The sequence below is a fragment of the Engraulis encrasicolus genome, unplaced genomic scaffold (genome assembly GCF_034702125.1).
Source record: "Engraulis encrasicolus isolate BLACKSEA-1 unplaced genomic scaffold, IST_EnEncr_1.0 scaffold_385_np1212, whole genome shotgun sequence".
In the NCBI taxonomy this organism is placed as follows: Eukaryota; Metazoa; Chordata; class Actinopteri; order Clupeiformes; family Engraulidae; genus Engraulis; species Engraulis encrasicolus.
This window is the reverse complement of record NW_026945682.1, coordinates 22,574-39,427: the sequence shown is the minus strand read 5'-3', so window position 1 is coordinate 39,427 and position 16,854 is coordinate 22,574. Positions and strand designations below refer to the sequence as shown.

Sequence of the window (16,854 nt, the reverse complement as noted above, 5' to 3'; positions counted from 1 at the left end):
CTCCTCCCCTGTCAGCTCCCCTGGGGTACACTCTTTTTTTTAACCAAAACACTCAAGCCAACTCTAAAGTCAACTAAAGTCAGGCCCTGTAGCTGTTTAAGCTAATGACTAGTGTATGCGGAACTAATCAGGGATTTGTATCTGCCTTGTCTTCTTGTGATAGAGCAGGGAGATGGAGTAGAGGTGCAAGCTTGAAACAGACTTCAAATTCAAAATCACTAAAATTACTGCTAGCTGTCTCTGCCGCTGTGGTCTGGCCTAAAACACACCGTCTGGTCTGTCCAGAGGGGAGGAAAGTTACGGGGACCCGCCTGATGAGTCAGCTAGGCTGAGAACTAGGCTTGGTTCCACGGACCGGTCAGGGTTGTAATGCCATGTGCTCTGCTGCTCTCTATTGGTCTTATGTGGTAGTGCATGGGAAAAAAAATCTCACCAGTATCTATCTACTGTAAAATGTGATCCGATCAGAGGTGTCAAAAGTAAAAATAAAAGTCAACGTAAATTCATGGTGTAAGTACAATACTAGCACATGATATTACATACTGTAGCTGTTACACCATTCATTCAATTGTACCTAATGAGAAATAGACTGTTGCTACTGAAAAACACTAAAAACCTAACAAGGAACAACCACAAATTTATCCAACCAGTGCAGAGTTAGCTGATCGTATGACAAGTACACGGGTCCAGAGAACGTCTATGAGAATGATCACAGGCTGGTGGCCAGGAGTGCCACTGCAGCTATGTTCTCGCAGCCAAGTAAATAATGAATGGGTGCCAATGGGGCTGTATGCTTCTCATAGTTGTATCTGCCCGTGTATTTTTTTCCCAGGAAATAATGAAGTAGCGTTCGATAGATAGGAGTAAGTGAAAGCATTTGCCGACACGTTTGCATCTTGTCAAGTGTTAGATTCATGAAAATGACCCTTATTTCAGCTATAGCAATGACATAACACGTGACGATTGACTTTACGGCACTACGCCATTTATTTTGTGGTTTTAAGTCTGACTTCAGATGTCGATGTGTTTAAAGTTATGTTAGGATTGTTGCGGACACCTGTTATTTATTGCATTTAAGGTGGTGGAAAAGCGGTAAGTGTAAATGGGGTAGAGGAAATGACTTTACTCATCCTTAAGAATCTGGGCACCTTCAACTTCAATTAACATGTTGGACGGTGGTGGGGGGTTTTGAGGTGTGTGACCGTAGAGGTCTCTGCGAGGATCAGTCAGAGTACGTCTCTCGTCAGCTCTGGTCGTGAATAGTCGCAGAGATTCCTCAGCCAGCAATTATTAGCCGAATGCTAGCGTGTTGCAGGACAAAACTAACACGTCTTTGCGAGAACAAAGCCATGTCAGGAACCTTTAACTTCACTTCTAATAAAACTTCCATGATAAGGTACAGAATGTGCACACATCTTTACAAACCAGAGAACAGAACCGTCACAAATCCCTGCTGGGCCATTTAGCCCAATAGGCTCCCATTCATCTTTTACTTGGCTGCGTTTGCCAACGGGGCTATAATGGGAACAAGGGTTTCTCGATTCTTGTCGTTGCTAACCCTCTTAAGACCGTCTTAAGACCGTCTTACCATTCCCTTGGATTTAGTGGTGAGCGTCGCTGTCGAGAGAGAGTTGAGTCGCTCTTACGAAGGGCGTTGCAACCATCGTTAGCAAAGACACTTTCGAGATACGGACCCCAGAACCGTCACAAATCCCTGCTGAGCCATTTAGCCCAATAGGCTCCCATTCATCTTTTACTTGGCTGCGTTCGCCAACGGGGCTATAATGGGAGCTAATGAGAGATACCGTTCTCATAGGTTAGAAGTTCTCTGACGGGTCTAATGATTACTCAGATAACTTACTTCTGTTGGAAGCAAATTGTGTTTTTTTTTCAAACATTTCTTTATTAAAGTTTTTAGTTTACAAATAAACACAACCCCGAACCCAAGGCACATACAAAACAAATAAACCAAATAAATTTCAAATCGCCACCGCATCCCAGCCCTCCATTAAAACATTATCATTTCCTAAAAATACCCCAAATCCTCCAAAATTTATCCAATTTCCCTTTTTGACACCTCTGGCTATGATCACTGGCAATATGGGAGCCTATAAGGCAAATATGGGCAGGGGCCATCCTCATCTGTGATTCTATTTCTGTTAACAACAGGAAGCACTTTGTGTAAGCAGTTTTTCTGTTCACGTGTATTGTAACACCCCAGGTGTCTTACCAAGCCTCACTCACGGCTGCCAGAGCTTTGAGGTTAACCAGCTAAGAAATGACAAACTCTCTTCCTGGTTATTCTGTGAGGGTCCGCCTCTGTCTTCCACTCCGCCACCATTTTCGACTCTCACAGTGACCCGCCCGCTGTGCTTCTCCTGTGTTTCCGTTGGCTTTGGCTGTGAGGCGGTGGACGTGGTGGACCAATCAGTAACGGCACGCGTGCAGTTGCGTACAGTCTTCAGGAAGCTCATGATGCCGGAGCCACCGGTGCCGCGCTTCTCAAGGGCGGTGGGCGCCTGCGAGACCGTGTTGTCCTCATTCGCATCCGCCCCATACAGACGCAGTTTCTGATGGGTGTAATGACATGCAACTGTGAATTCATTGACACATTTAGCAACTGCACTGACATATCAAATTCCTGACATTCACATGTCGTTGAGGAGTTCACATAGCAAACCCTCTTGCCACAGTGCACATTGATGTTCCATCTTAAGCCTTGTTCACACATGTTGCTGCTAGTTACTTGCTCAGCGAGTTCAGTCAATAGAATGTCTATGTGTCCCTGAGAGACGATGAGGCGAGGAGAGTACAAGCGATGTGATGTGGGTGAATCCTGAGTTGAAAATATTTAAACTTTGAGCGAGGCGAGTAAGCGAGCAACCAATTGGAATGCAGAGTTCGAAACTTCTCGCCTGTGCATTGGCAGTGCCGACTATGTGGTGAGCGAGAAGCTAGTAATAAGCAGCGACGTGTGTGAACGAGGCTTTAGATAGTATTCGTATAGTAGTAGTAATACCTGTGCTTGTGAGGCGGGCAGGGTGATGTAGCGAGCCACCAGGTTGATGTGGTAATTCCTGACGGCCACCAGGCGATGGACACATCTCTCGTAGGCCTCGCTCAGCTCCTCATCGCCCTGCTCCCGCACGAAGTCCCGCACGCCCGGACGCCGTCGTGACACCTCCTCCACGAAGTGCGTGTGAGCCGGCAGCATGTACTGGCACCTCATGCGTGTCAGAAAAGCCCCTGCGCTTGCAGTAGGACAGAAAACAAATTGGTTTTCAAATCGGTACGCTGTTTGACATGTTGGAGCTTGTTGAAGCACATTGTGTGTGTGTGTGTGTGGCTGTATGTGTGTGAGAGTGTGTGTGTGTATTCCTGTTCATGGTTGTGTTAATGTTAATGGTATGTCTCATCACTGGTGCCTTCATGTTGGACTCTGAGCAGCTCTCTCTCTCTCTCTCTCTCTCTCTCTCTCTCTCTCTCTCTCTCTCTCTCTCTGTGTGTGAGAGTGTGTATTCGTGTTGTCTGCCTCACAACTGCTTCCATCGTGTTTGATCTCAAGCATCAAAGCCAACGTGTAGCTGTGTGTGTACGCATCTATGCGTGAGTATATGCGTGTGTGTGAATATGTGTGTGTGCGTGTTTGTGTGTGAGACTGTTGGTGTATCTCACCACTGCTCCCTTCTGTGTGTATGTACATGTATGCGTGTGTGCGTATGTGTGATAGTGTATCATACCACTGCTCCCCTTAATGCCTGACCCCGAGCATTACAGCTGTGTGTGTGTTTGTGTGTGTGTGTGTGTGTGTGTGTGTGTGTGTGTGTGTGTGTGTGTGTGTGTGTGTGTGTGTGTGTGTGTGTGTGTGTGTGTGTGTGTGTGTGTGTGTGTGTGTGTGTATCTCACCACTGCTCCCTTCTGACCCTGAGCATTAGCAGTGTAGCGGTGTGTGTCTACGTACATGCATGTGTGTGTGTGTGTGTGTGTGTGTGTGTGTGTTGGTGTATCTCACCACTGCTCCCTTCATGCCTGACCCCCAGCAGTGCATCAAAGCACTGTAGCAGGCTGCTCTGGCCCCCATTTGCCCCGGAGAACTCTAGGGGCTCCACCTGCACCCCCTCATACACCAGTCCCTCTGGCATCAACGGGTTGTCCTTCCACCTGTGTTAGGGCGGCCAATGGAAACAGAGAAATTAGAATAGAGGAGAAGCTTCACTCCCATTGGTTCCCATTGTAGCCAGTAAGCGTTGCAGTTCCTTTTGGTAGCCCACTAGGGGGCGAACACAGGCAAGTGAAAACCCCATTGACCTTCATTCATTTGCCTGCACAGCTACAGTATCACCAGTGAGTGAACCCCCTCTGATGGAAATAAGCTCTAGGCTTTCCCCCCTTATCCACCCTAGAGTATTTTTTTCCTTTCATTTACATAATGTACGGTTCAGGTTAGGGCTGCACAATTAATCGAATTTTAATAAAAATCGCTATTTTGGCCGCCACTATTATAAAACATGAAAATCACGATTTTATGGGAGGAAATCCAGTGTTCCATCTAAGCTGCGCGCACCTGCAGACTTGTGCACTGCTTGCACGTTCTCAGCACAAAGACATTTCAGCCAATAGTAATGTTGTTGACAACTGTCTCTGGGTGGAAGGTAAGTCTGTGAACCAATAACCAGACAGTGCTGAGAGGGGGCGGGCAGCAGCATTTTGGCAAGGAAGACGGAACTCTCCGTGTCAGTGCACTCACTGCTGGGCAGAGTTGTTTCATCCTAATGGTGGCTATATATGAGGAATTCAAACATTAAACCAGCCATTGCTTGATGCTGGAGTCTCTGAGGATGTTTTGAAACTATGTGCTTTGACCAGCAACCGTTTGTGATTATGGAAAGCCAAGTAGTTATGAAGAGAAATAGCTTTATTTCTGGTCTAAGAAATCGCTAGTTAGCATGCTAACACAAACGAAATAAGCTAAGTAATGTTGTCTACAACAATTAGAGTGGCTGTTACTCACTACTCATTAACACCCACCTGCATGTAAATATCATAGCTACTTTGGTGGACAAGTAATGTAAAGTTACACTGGTGCAGTGAGTTAAATTACAATGAGTGAAATTCAACACAATTTCTAGCTGCCATAGTTGCTTCTGCTTCCTACATACTTAAATGTGTTGGTATGGCCTACACACATTTTACATGCAAATGTTCTGGTCTTCACTCACCCTGCCCTGCTTGTGTTTTTGGGACAGTGCGATGCCACTCAGTTGGCCTGTTGAGGAGCCAAACTAAGATCTTGCCACTGTATGGCATATATTATTACTTTATCATATTCACTACATAACTTTACTGTTTATTTATTATTATTATTATTATTATTATTACTATTTTTTTTTTTTTGGGGGGGGGGGGAGGGGGGTGGGGGGTTAAATCGTTAGGCCTATAAATAATCGAAATCGTGATTTTGATCAAAATAATCGTGATTATGATTTTTTCCATAATTGTGCAGCCCTAGTTCAGGTTAATGTTTATCGATGACAGGCTAAATCAATAACTTAAATAAACAATCTCAAGACCACACACATACACATACGCGCACACACGCACACACATGCACAAACACAAACACACATTGTGCACACTACTCCCTTCTGCCCACATGCACACACATGCAAAGCACATAAGCAAAACAACGAAACATGCCCAGACATGCCAAAATCAGTTCAGTGGTGGTGATTGTTGCCTAAAGGTGCTATGATATAATAATGTATGATAATGTAATAATTACCAACATACCCTGATCCATAGATCCTTACGATGCCATAGAAAACAGAGGGGTCCACATAATCTGTGACACACACACACATACACATTTTTATATTAATTTAAGATTGTATGAATATAATTGATTTGTTTTATATTTATTAGTATTAGTTGTTTACAAATATTGACAACAATACTAGATTCTAGTAATCTCTAAGTACGTTTATGCTTGCTTGCTTTGTTGCTTTCTTGTGCAGGGCAGTAAAAATAGAAAATGGATCTCCTCCTAGTAGGCCAGTCAATCTAGCGTCTGACCCGGGACAAATTGCAATAGTAATCATTCCAAGTTTTTTGTAATCCCTAGGTATGTCTAAATAACATATTAAAAATCTACAGCTTTATATTTAGTGGAACACTCTTTTTTTCAAGGTCAAAGTTGGAGATTTCCCATTCATTTTCCCATAGGGAGACAATATAGGAGATACTTGGGGAATAGGCTAAAATTTTAAACAATGAGATATCAATTTGAAACTTTCACAGTAATTTACTCAAGCAAAGACAAATATTTTTTGTATTGCAAGTTGTCTGAAATATGATGATTAAATATGCAAATGAGATCACATCTTCTTAAACATGTGATAAATTATGCAACAACGGGCAAAACATAAAACAAATTGTAAAAGTATTGATTCACACTTTTTATTGATACTTAATCCACCCTACATCACATATGAAAAATCTACCTTCATCACTTTAGTGGAATAAACTTTTTTGAAGGTCTGAAGTAGCACATTTCCAATGCATTTTGCCATTCAGTGGGTAAAATCGGATACTTTTGACCTTGGGAAAAGTATGTTCCACTGAATTGATGAAAGTAGATTTTTAATATGTGATGCAGAGGGGTTGAAGGATCAATATAATGTATGAACCATTACTATTGCACTTTGTTTTATGCTTGGTCTGTTGCCACAGATTTATCACATACTTCAGTACATATGACCTCATTTGCATATTTCATCATCATATTTCAGAAAACTTGCAATACAAAACATTTTTGTCTGAATGTGAGTTACCAACTGTGAAAGTTTCAAATGAATATGTCATAGTTTAAATTTTTACCCTATTCACCTTTTATAATTTACAAGTTTACAAGTTTATTTATTTAAGAAAGGGACAGCATATATTGCCAGCATTTAAACAAAAATGCTAAATATACAAGATTGTAGCCCAGAGGCTAATTTCCGTCTTTTGTCCCTTGTCTTATATCCTATATTGTTTCCCACTGGAGAAATGAATGGGAAATCTGCCAACTTTGACCTTGAAAATAAGTATGTTCCACTAAATATAAAGCTATAGATTTTTAATGCAAGGGCGTTAAGGATCACTTAAAAGTAGGAACCATTACTATTGCAATTTGTCCCGGGTTTGGGCCTTTTTAGAGCTAGATTGACTGGACTATAGGCCTTTCGAGATAGAGACACCGTTCAAACACTAAAACGACTGGCTCGGCTTGGAGATCATTTTTTCTGCTATAACGTGTCCGTGTCTCTTGTCGTTTTTCCGTTTTTGGCAATTTTGTGCAAATTTGGGTCCCCCATAGAAAACAATGGTAGAACCCTCAGGAGACAGTGTTCCTTCACTCTACAGATCAGAGTGTAGGAGGCTTTTTCGGTCATAAAACATCAACACTTTCACCTAGAAGCTTAGTTGACGCGTTGCTAGCGAGCTTTATGAGATGTCTCCAAACTGTGCAAGTATCATGTCCCAACTCCCATTACTTTTTAAATGGCAGGTGTGTAAAAACTGCAGGGCTGGCCCGATGGCTTTTCCCATTGACCCTTGAAGTGCCTTTCTGAAGAGGTCAGCACATCTTCCACAAGAGGTCCATTTGTGACTGAACCGTTTAACCTATAAACTTCATTCAAAGACTGTTAGAAAGATCACACGTATGACTCCAATCTGTGAGCAGGACATGTGCCAATTCTTTTTAGTTTTTTAACAACAGCTATCTAAAGACCTAGAAACTGTTTTCGATTCTGCCCTCTGCCTTAGAGCACCATACTAACTGCCATACAGTCAATCAGAACAGGTGCTGCCAATAAAAGGTTCCATCTCAACTGTCACTTTCTCTCCACATTCTATTCTTAACGAGCACCTGCAACTACCATTCTAGAAGTCTATCGTTCAGCTCTTCAATGCAATGTGATTGAACCCGTTTATATGGCCGCAATAGTCGGGTTATTGGAGTAAACGATTTATTGCTGTTTATATGCAGTCCGCCGGATGCCTGTGTTCAACTAAAGTCTGTGACACGAAGCTAGAATTTAAGGTTTTGATTGGCTATTTATCCTTCTAGAATGTCAATAACCTGATACTAACCCGATTATGCTGGTTACATGACACGAGAAATCAGTTTATTAGCCAAAAACCTACCTGTGCGAATCGGATTTCTCATAAACCGATAACGGCAATAACCCGAATATGAAAACTGTTTATGGGTAGATGACGTGACGTGTAAATTTTGCTGTCGCAGGCTCTTAAAATTAAGTAAATTCATGCTTTCAAAATTGTCAATGCTTTAAATGATTAAACTAATGTCGTTGTTGTGAAAAAGTAATGTGTAATAAATCCAGAGCTTAAACAAGTTTACTTAATTTTGAGTCAAATGTCACATTTGTCCTATGGTGTGACTGAGGCAAGCCTGGTTCTCCATATTAAAACATTTTTAAATAAGTAATCAAAGCTCAGTCATTTGTCTAAACAACCCTGGCATGTTTTCCAAGGTGTCTATTTAGCAAGTGGCAATGCTTAATTTTTTCCTGTTTTTCTGAGACCGTATGGACTTATGAAACTTTGTCGCAGAAAATAATGTCCTGTGGTGTGACATCATTTTTTTGGTTAATTCTGTGGATAATTATCTATTGTTGAAGCTCCAGCGGTACATACATTGTGACTTTAGACCCTTAAGAAGCCAATGGCAAGGGTGGATTTTAGATTTTTTTCTCAGAGTTCTTCAGTCAATCAATTATGTTTTGCTACCACAAGATGTATTAGGATAGGATAGGATAGGATAGGATAGGATGAGCCTTTATTGTCTCTTCTAGAGAGAAATTTGGTATGGGCACAGAGTCTAATCGTTTACACAGAACACATACTGTATCAACACATTAGACAAACACAAAAAACACACTTAACATGCAGGACTGAACCACAAAACATGTAAACATGTAGCCTACATCCAAACATGCACATAAACACACAATTATATCATACCATGACTCTTTCAACCCCCCCCCCCCCACACACACACACACACACACACACACTCACACACACACACACTCCCCAATTCAATAGACCTAGAACATTTACACAAAAAATAATCCTGAGTATACACCCTTAGCAGCGTGGAACTATTAAGACGCCCCCCTCCACACACACACACACACACACACACACCTACCTACTATGAGCAATCTAATAGACCAAGGAACCACTGAAAATTTAAACCTGTTTGTCTTGCAATTAGGTAGCCTATATCTTCTACCTGATGGTAACAGTTCATATTCACCATGCAAGATATGCTCCTGGTCCTCTGCGATTGTCTGTCCCTGCCTCATCACTGATTCATCAAATAAAATCTGAAGTGATGTGGGAGGGGGCATGCCCATAATTTTCTCTGCTCTTTTTATGAGGGTTTGTAGTTGGGCCTTCAATTTAACAGACAAGTTCCCAAACCATACTGTGATGCCATATCTAATAATGGATTCAATTGATGCTCTGTAAAAAGCCATCATTATGTCTTTGTCGATCCCAAACACTCTCAGCCTTCTCAAAAAATGAAGACGCTGACTGATCCTTGAACATAAAAACTCAACCTGCTGGCCCCATTTTAGGTCAGAATCAAATAAAACACCTAGGTATTAGTTTTGTAGTCCTTTGGTGTGACAGCCATAAAATACATTTTGACAATAGTGTATATTTTTCATATTTTTTTCTTATGTAGATGTATGAAAATGCATCTTACTAAAGGTGAAATTGTATTTCAGTTGGCAACGACATGGCTTAAAATTAACTCAAAAGCTCAAAAGTCCTATGGTGTGATGGTAAAAGTCCTTTGGTGTGATGGTAAAAGTCCTATGGTGTGACACTTTGGAGTATCACACCAAAGGACAAACAGGTCACACCAATGGACTAGATATTTGAGAAATAGCTTTTAAAACAACTGGTAGTACATATTTTTGTTGTTTTGTTGTTTGACTAGATAAATATTGTGTATTCAAATTACTTATTCCTTTAGATACTTGTTAAATCCAAAGCACTCTCTTTCGAGTCAAGGTCCGTTATGTTAAAAACCCTTTATTTTAACATGGGGTATACAAACTTAGAAAACGCCGACCGGTTTCAGCCGTCTGGCCTTCGTCAGGGCGTGGTTAAAACTCAGGTACCTGAGTGACACAGGTAAATAAACTCTTGGGGGTCACATGGGTATGGGGAGGTTCAAAGCATTCACATTCGGTTGTAATGAAATAAAGAAAATAAAGCAGATATATAAGTTTGACTTATGGTCTAGCATTACACATAAGCATATAATATTGTCTGAAGTCGCATTTCAATCTAGGTAGTCAGATTATGAATAAGTATCAGCATATGGATCCCATAGGTGTGGGGGTATACACTGTTCCCACACTCTGTAAAGAGAAAAAAGAGAAAAATATATATATATATATGCAGGAATTAGATATGTTAGTGGTGTGGCAGATAGTCTTACATTATTCTTCATATCCACTGTTCACACACTCTGTAAAAAACAATGAGGGAATTAGATAAGTTAGTGGTATGGCAGATAGTCTTACATCAATCATTATATGCCAAGTCAAAAAAACTTTATAGAAAAGGGCTAAAGTCTATTTCCTCATTTAAACCTGGGTAGTTGAGGGCATCCAGATTATGAATCCAGTAAGTCTCTCTTTGTAGTAGTTTGTTGAGTCTGTCCCCCCCTCTTGTTGGTTTTTCTATATGTTCAATTGCTTCTACTTTTAGGAGACTGTCATTCTTGTTGTGGTGGGTGTGGTGGGTGTGTGGCGGAACACAAATATGCCATAAGGACCAATAACAAGGACTACCCAATGGCACGCCACTTCTCCACCCACCACAACAAGAATGACAGTCTCCTAAAAGTAGAAGCAATTGAACATATAGAAAAACCAACAAGAGGGGGGGACAGACTCAACAAACTACTACAAAGAGAGACTTACTGGATTCATAATCTGGATGCCCTCAACTACCCAGGTTTAAATGAGGAAATAGACGTTAGGCCTTTTCTATAAAGTTTTTTTGACTTGGCATATAATGATTGATGTAAGACTATCTGCCATACCACTAACTTATCTAATTCCCTCATTGTTTTTTACAGAGTGTGTGAACAGTGGATATGAAGAATAATGTAAGACTATCTGCCACACCACTAACATATCTAATTCCTGCATATATATATATTGTAGTGAATGTGTTAGTTCAGTTATAAGACTTAACAGGAGCTATTGACTACTGTAAGTGTAATGTTATGTTTGGCCTCTAGAGGGCAGTTGGATCATTGGTGATTAATATTGGCTGTCTGCTTCCATGAGCTCAGTTGTTTGATTAGCTGCGTACAAGACTCCACGGGCCCCGACGAGAGGACAGTTCCTCGTTGGAGTTTGGTGTCATTGCAGCCTGTTGTAATCATCCAAACAGTCATTAAACTGTTAAACGTCAACCTGCATTCCTGTCGTGTCATTCCCACGCATCGGAGACTGTAAGTAACGTATATGCATTCACTCGAGGATCTGAGGCTAATCAACTGGCGCACGTAAGCTAGCACAGATAGCTAATCTCATCCGAAGGCAACACACATATTACGTGAAGTAAAAGACACGACACTGGTGTCAGAAGTGCAAGCTACCGTCATCTTTCAAGCGAAGTGGAACGAAATAAGAGTGTGCTTTGTAAACTGGCAGTTAATAGTTTCATTCTGACGAAGTTTTGGACTGTACTATTCGTTGCCTAAAGACAACACGGACATTTCCAATCACTCGCAGGGCTCTGTTTTAACTTCCCCGCGCGAGGGAAGAATGCGGCGGTGCTGCAAATGAGGAAAAAGTTTCGCTATAAATGTTCAGGACAACGGCAAGTAGCATAACAACGAAAGTGTGTGAATTATCTCGGAACTATTAAGATTCATGACACATTGCCTTGGACAATAACTCAACTAAATAATATGCACTGAGCCTGCTAAACTGCTTGGAGTGCCTAATAAGATTGCCTTAAAAAAAAAACTCATGTTGAAACCTACTGCATCTTGCCTTGGACAATAAATCTGCTAAATCATATGCAACATACTGAACTGCCTGGAGTGCCTAAGTACAAAAATTGCATTAAAGACGCCTTATTCATAATAAATAAAAAAATAAATACATACTAAAAAAAAAAAAAAAAAAAAACACCAGCCAATATGTCTACAGAAGGACAACAGAATGGAGATGGTGCAGCTGCAGCCACAGACCCAACAGACCCACCGCCGTGGCTAAAAGTCCTGTTAGAGCAGCAAGCTCACCAAATGCAGCAAACCCTCCTGGCTGGGTTGGCCACTCACCTCCAAACCATTAGGGGCGCACCCCCACAGCTTGCAGCGCCCACAGTGGGAGTGTCAACCGTGAATTCAGATCAGGTGACCCGAAGTCGCACATCACATGTTGCCCAAGATGGCTATGCTCACCACAGCCTTCAAGAACATTTAATTCAACACTCACCTGTATCTCAAACCACATCCATGACTACTCCACATGCTGGTGGTGCGACAAACCAATTCGCTGCTGAGCTGGACGTCATTCAGCAGCGCTCCCAGAGCGCAGGCCCCCCTCGGCTGCTGTCTGATTCAGGTGCTGTGGACAGGGCCAGAGGTATGGAGAGGGAGAGAGGACGACAGCGTCTTACAGCTGCCACCCCTCAGACTTATGGCAACAGTCACGTCCAAGCTGATGTTCGTCCAGCTACCTCATACGATGGGCCTAGATCAAAAATGGCGACATATGACGGGAAGGAGGACTGGGAGCCATTCTTGTTGCCATTTGAAAGACTAGCCCGCAAATACGCATGGAATGGTGCTGAAAGAGTTGACAAGCTGCATGAATGTCTTCGTGGCGCTGCCATGCGCTACGTGTGTTCCCTTCCAGAACACATCAGAGAAGACTACACTCTGCTTAAAGAGCACCTAACTCAACGCTTTGGTCATCAAGATCCTCCAACGACTGTGCGCAGGAAGCTTGGAGAACTACGCCAGTCAAAAGAGACATCTGCTGAGTTTGCAGAGGAGGTGAGACGCTTAGTAACCCTTGCATACCCTGGCGTAGAATTGTCCCTACAAGACCAGTTAGCGGCAGATGCTTTTCTTAAAGGATTGAAAGACCAAAAGCTAGCCTATGAAGTAATGAACAAAGACCCTTGCACGCTGGCAGACGCCCAAAAGCTAGTAGAGGCACATGAGCACCCAAGACCAGGCATCCCTGCAGTATTAGAGCCGACCAGCATTACCGACAATGTGTCCTCAGGAAGTGCCGTCACAAACATGGATGCTCGTGTGCCTGTCCGCTTGTGCAACCTCTCGCCAGACAAGGCTGCGTTGCGAAAAGGTGCGTGCCTTGGAATCCTGATTGAGGCCTTTTCAGATGAATTGACTTTGCAGTCTGAACCTGACATTGAATGCAGCCTAGACAATGACCCTGAAAGTGCACCAAAGATTGGCAGGGTTGTCACCGTTAAAGCCACTGACTTACCTGAGCATGTGCAAACTCTGTATTCAGCGTCTGGAGAGATGCTTAGCGGGGAGCAGCAAGAGAAACTGATTGTTCTTCTGCTGAAGCACCAGTCCCTGTTCGCTGCATCCGACACAGACCTAGGTTACTTCTCTGCAGTCTCACACCAGATAGACACTGGCACAGCCAGACCAGTGCGTCAACCAGCAAGGCGAACACCCTTGGGCTTCCAAAATGAAGAAGAGGCTCACCTCCAGTCTATGCTAGAAGCAGGAGTGATAACTCCCTCGTCATCTGAATGGGCATCACCTGTGGTTCTAGTCCGCAAAAAAGATGGAGGTGTGCGCTGGTGTGTCGACTACCGGCATCTGAATAGCTTGACAACAAAGGATGCATATCCTCTGCCAAAGATTGAAGAGTGTTTAGATGTGCTGGGTGGAGCGACAGTCTTTTCCACTCTTGACCTACAAAGTGGATATTGGCAGATTGCTGTAAACGAAAAAGACCGTGGAAAGACAGCCTTCATCACAAAGTATGGACTATACGAATACACCAGGATGCCCTTCGGGTTGTGTAATGCCCCGGGGACATTTCAGAGGGCAATGGAGTTAGCCCTGCGTGGCCTTCAGTGGGACACGCTACTGATTTACCTGGATGACATAATAATTCTAGGAAAAGACGTGGAAGAGAGCCTTGATCACCTGACTGAAGTCTTCGGAAGACTGCAGAGCTTTGGGCTGAAACTGAAACCATCAAAATGCCAACTCCTCAAGGAAGAAGTCCTATTCTTGGGACACGTCGTTAGTGGTGAAGGCATACGACCAAATTCAGCACTTGTGAAGGATGTACAGGACTGGCCACACCCTACAGGCAGGCAAGAACTCCAAGCCTTCCTAGGGCTGTGTAACTATTACAGAAAGTTCGTCCCATCCTTTGCTGAACTAGCGAGCCCATTGACGTACCTCTTGAAAAAAGAAGTCCAGTTTGAGTGGGGGGAGGAACAAAGAGAAGCCTTCCTGCACTTGAAAGAGAAGCTCACCTCATCTCCAATACTGGCATACCCTACTAATGAGGGGAAATTCATCTTGGACACAGATGCATCTAATCATAGTATTGGAGCGGTGCTATCTCAAAATCAGTGGGGTGAAGAGAGAGTCATCTCTTATGCAAGCAATCACCTGACCCCAATACAGCAGAGATACTGTGTAACCAGACGGGAGTTGCTTGCCGTCATCAAATTCACCCGGCAGTTCCGGCATTACCTTCTGGGGAGAAAATTCCTCTTGCGCACGGACCACAACAGTTTGGTATGGCTCTTCAGGTTCAAGAATCCCCAAGGCCAATTAGCAAGATGGTTGGAAGAAATGAGCCAGTACGACTTTGAGATTGAGCATAGAGAAGGAAGGAGACATCTGAATGCTGACGGAATGTCACGCAAAGATGGTGATGAAAGTGAAGACTGTGACTGCTATGAAGCAGGGCAAGAGGTGGCCTCTCTACCATGCCGTGGCTGTGCACACTGCCAACGACTCGACCGGCAATGGGCCAAGTTCACTGAGGATGTGGATGATGTGGTTCCCCTCGCAATCAGGCGTCTAACCACAAATGAGGATGATGGAAATCCAACATATCAACTAAAAGATCCAGTGACAGAAGGGACAGGCATGCCTGCTACAAACTGGCTTCAGCCATTAACTCGAGAAGAATGGGCATTAGAGCAGCGCAAAGACCCTGTCTTATCCAAGCTACATCAGTGGATGGAAAAAGGAGAGCTGCCCACACGAGATGAGGTGTCCCTTGAAAGTCCTGCTGCTAGGAAGTACTGGCTTTGCTGGCCACAGTTTGAGCTGCACCATGGAGTTCTGGTCTATCGTTGGGAGAGGGCAGATGGAGGAAAACCACGTCACCTGCTGTTAGTGCCAACCTCAATGCAGACAGAATTAATCAAGGCCTGTCATGATCCACCTCAAGGGGGCCACCTGGGGATCGGTAAAACCCTACAACGCTTGAAGCAGAGCTACCACTGGTATGGGATGGGAGGTGATGTGGAGCTCTTTGTACAGAAATGCCAGAGCTGCACCACACGCAAGACTGCCGGGCCAACAACAAAAGCAGCAATGCAACTGTACCAAGCCGGAGCTCCCCTGGACCGCCTACATTTGGACATGCTGGGTCCCTTTCCAGTATCCACAGCCGGCAATAAGTACATTCTGGTCATCATAGACCAATTCACACGGTGGGTGGAAGCTTATGGTGTACCCGATCAAGGAGCAGAAACGACAGCTAAAAGACTTGTGTATGACTTCATATCACGTTTTGGTTGCCCCCTGGAACTCCATAGCGACCAGGGTCGCAATTTCGAAAGCATCCTTTTCAAGACAGTATGCCAGCTTCTTCAGATAACTAAAACTAGAACTACGCCATACCACCCTGCATCCAACGGCCAAGTGGAAAGATTCAATAGAACTCTCCTGCAGATGGTACGCTGCTATGTGGACCAGAACCAAAAGAACTGGGATGAGCATCTTCCCTTGCTCACAGCAGCATATCGCAGCACCAAGAATGCCAGCACAGGCTTCAGTCCAAACAGACTCATGCTAGGCAGGGAGGTCCACCAACCACATGACATCTGGTCAGGTGCAGCAGAGCTCAGAAGTGACAGAGGTGAGGTTCCGGAGTTCCTGAGCGAGCTGGAGCAGGGCTTGAAGGAGGCGCAAGAAACTGCTAGAGAACACCTGAAAGCTGCCCAGGAACGACAGAAACGAACCTATGATGTCAGGGCCAAAGGAAGACCATATGCTGTTGGAGATCTAGTCTGTGTCAAGGACAGTACCAAGAAAAAGGGATTCAGTCCAAAGTTGCAACCACCATGGAAGGGCCCCAGCATCGTTTCCGCTTGCCTGGGCCCAGTGCTGTACGAAGTCATTGGGACGCGAGACAGAAAGATCCTGCACCATGATCGTCTGAAGCCCTATACCTCTGATGTGATACCTGGCTGGACGCGACGAAAAAGGCATGAGATTCTCCAGAGGGGCCAGCCCCTTCCCAGTGTCGAATCGCATGGAGCACCCAGCGGACAGCCAAAGGAGTCTTCAAGTTCTACAGAGGAGAAACCAGAGGAACGGGAACCTGAAGGACGCGGGCGTCAAAGAACTGCACGACGGCGCCGCCAGGCTCGCAAGAATGCTTGCCCAACTCCACAGGAGACGGTGCCAGCGGACCAGGCTGACGGCCCTGCAACGCCCCTGCAGCATCCTACCACGTCCCGAGGTCGTGAAGTCCGCCCCCCTGTGTGGTACAACGC

At 44.0% G+C, this 16,854-nt stretch overlaps 1 protein-coding gene across 1 annotated transcript in view; it reads right to left on the bottom strand.

Annotated features, from left to right (window-relative positions):
- Positions 1-1,942: 1,942 nt before the first annotated feature.
- The window catches only part of LOC134443888 (indoleamine 2,3-dioxygenase 2-like), a gene marked incomplete at its 5' end in the record, with an annotated part of 33,083 nt that continues 18,171 nt past the window's right edge, over positions 1,943-16,854 (bottom strand). Inside the window, 4 exons of the mRNA XM_063193422.1 lie at positions 1,943-2,570; positions 3,020-3,246; positions 4,013-4,161; positions 5,791-5,842. Coding sequence (XP_063049492.1) covers positions 2,241-2,570; positions 3,020-3,246; positions 4,013-4,161; positions 5,791-5,842 — 758 coding nt within the window. The remainder of the gene's footprint in view (positions 2,571-3,019; positions 3,247-4,012; positions 4,162-5,790; positions 5,843-16,854) is intronic.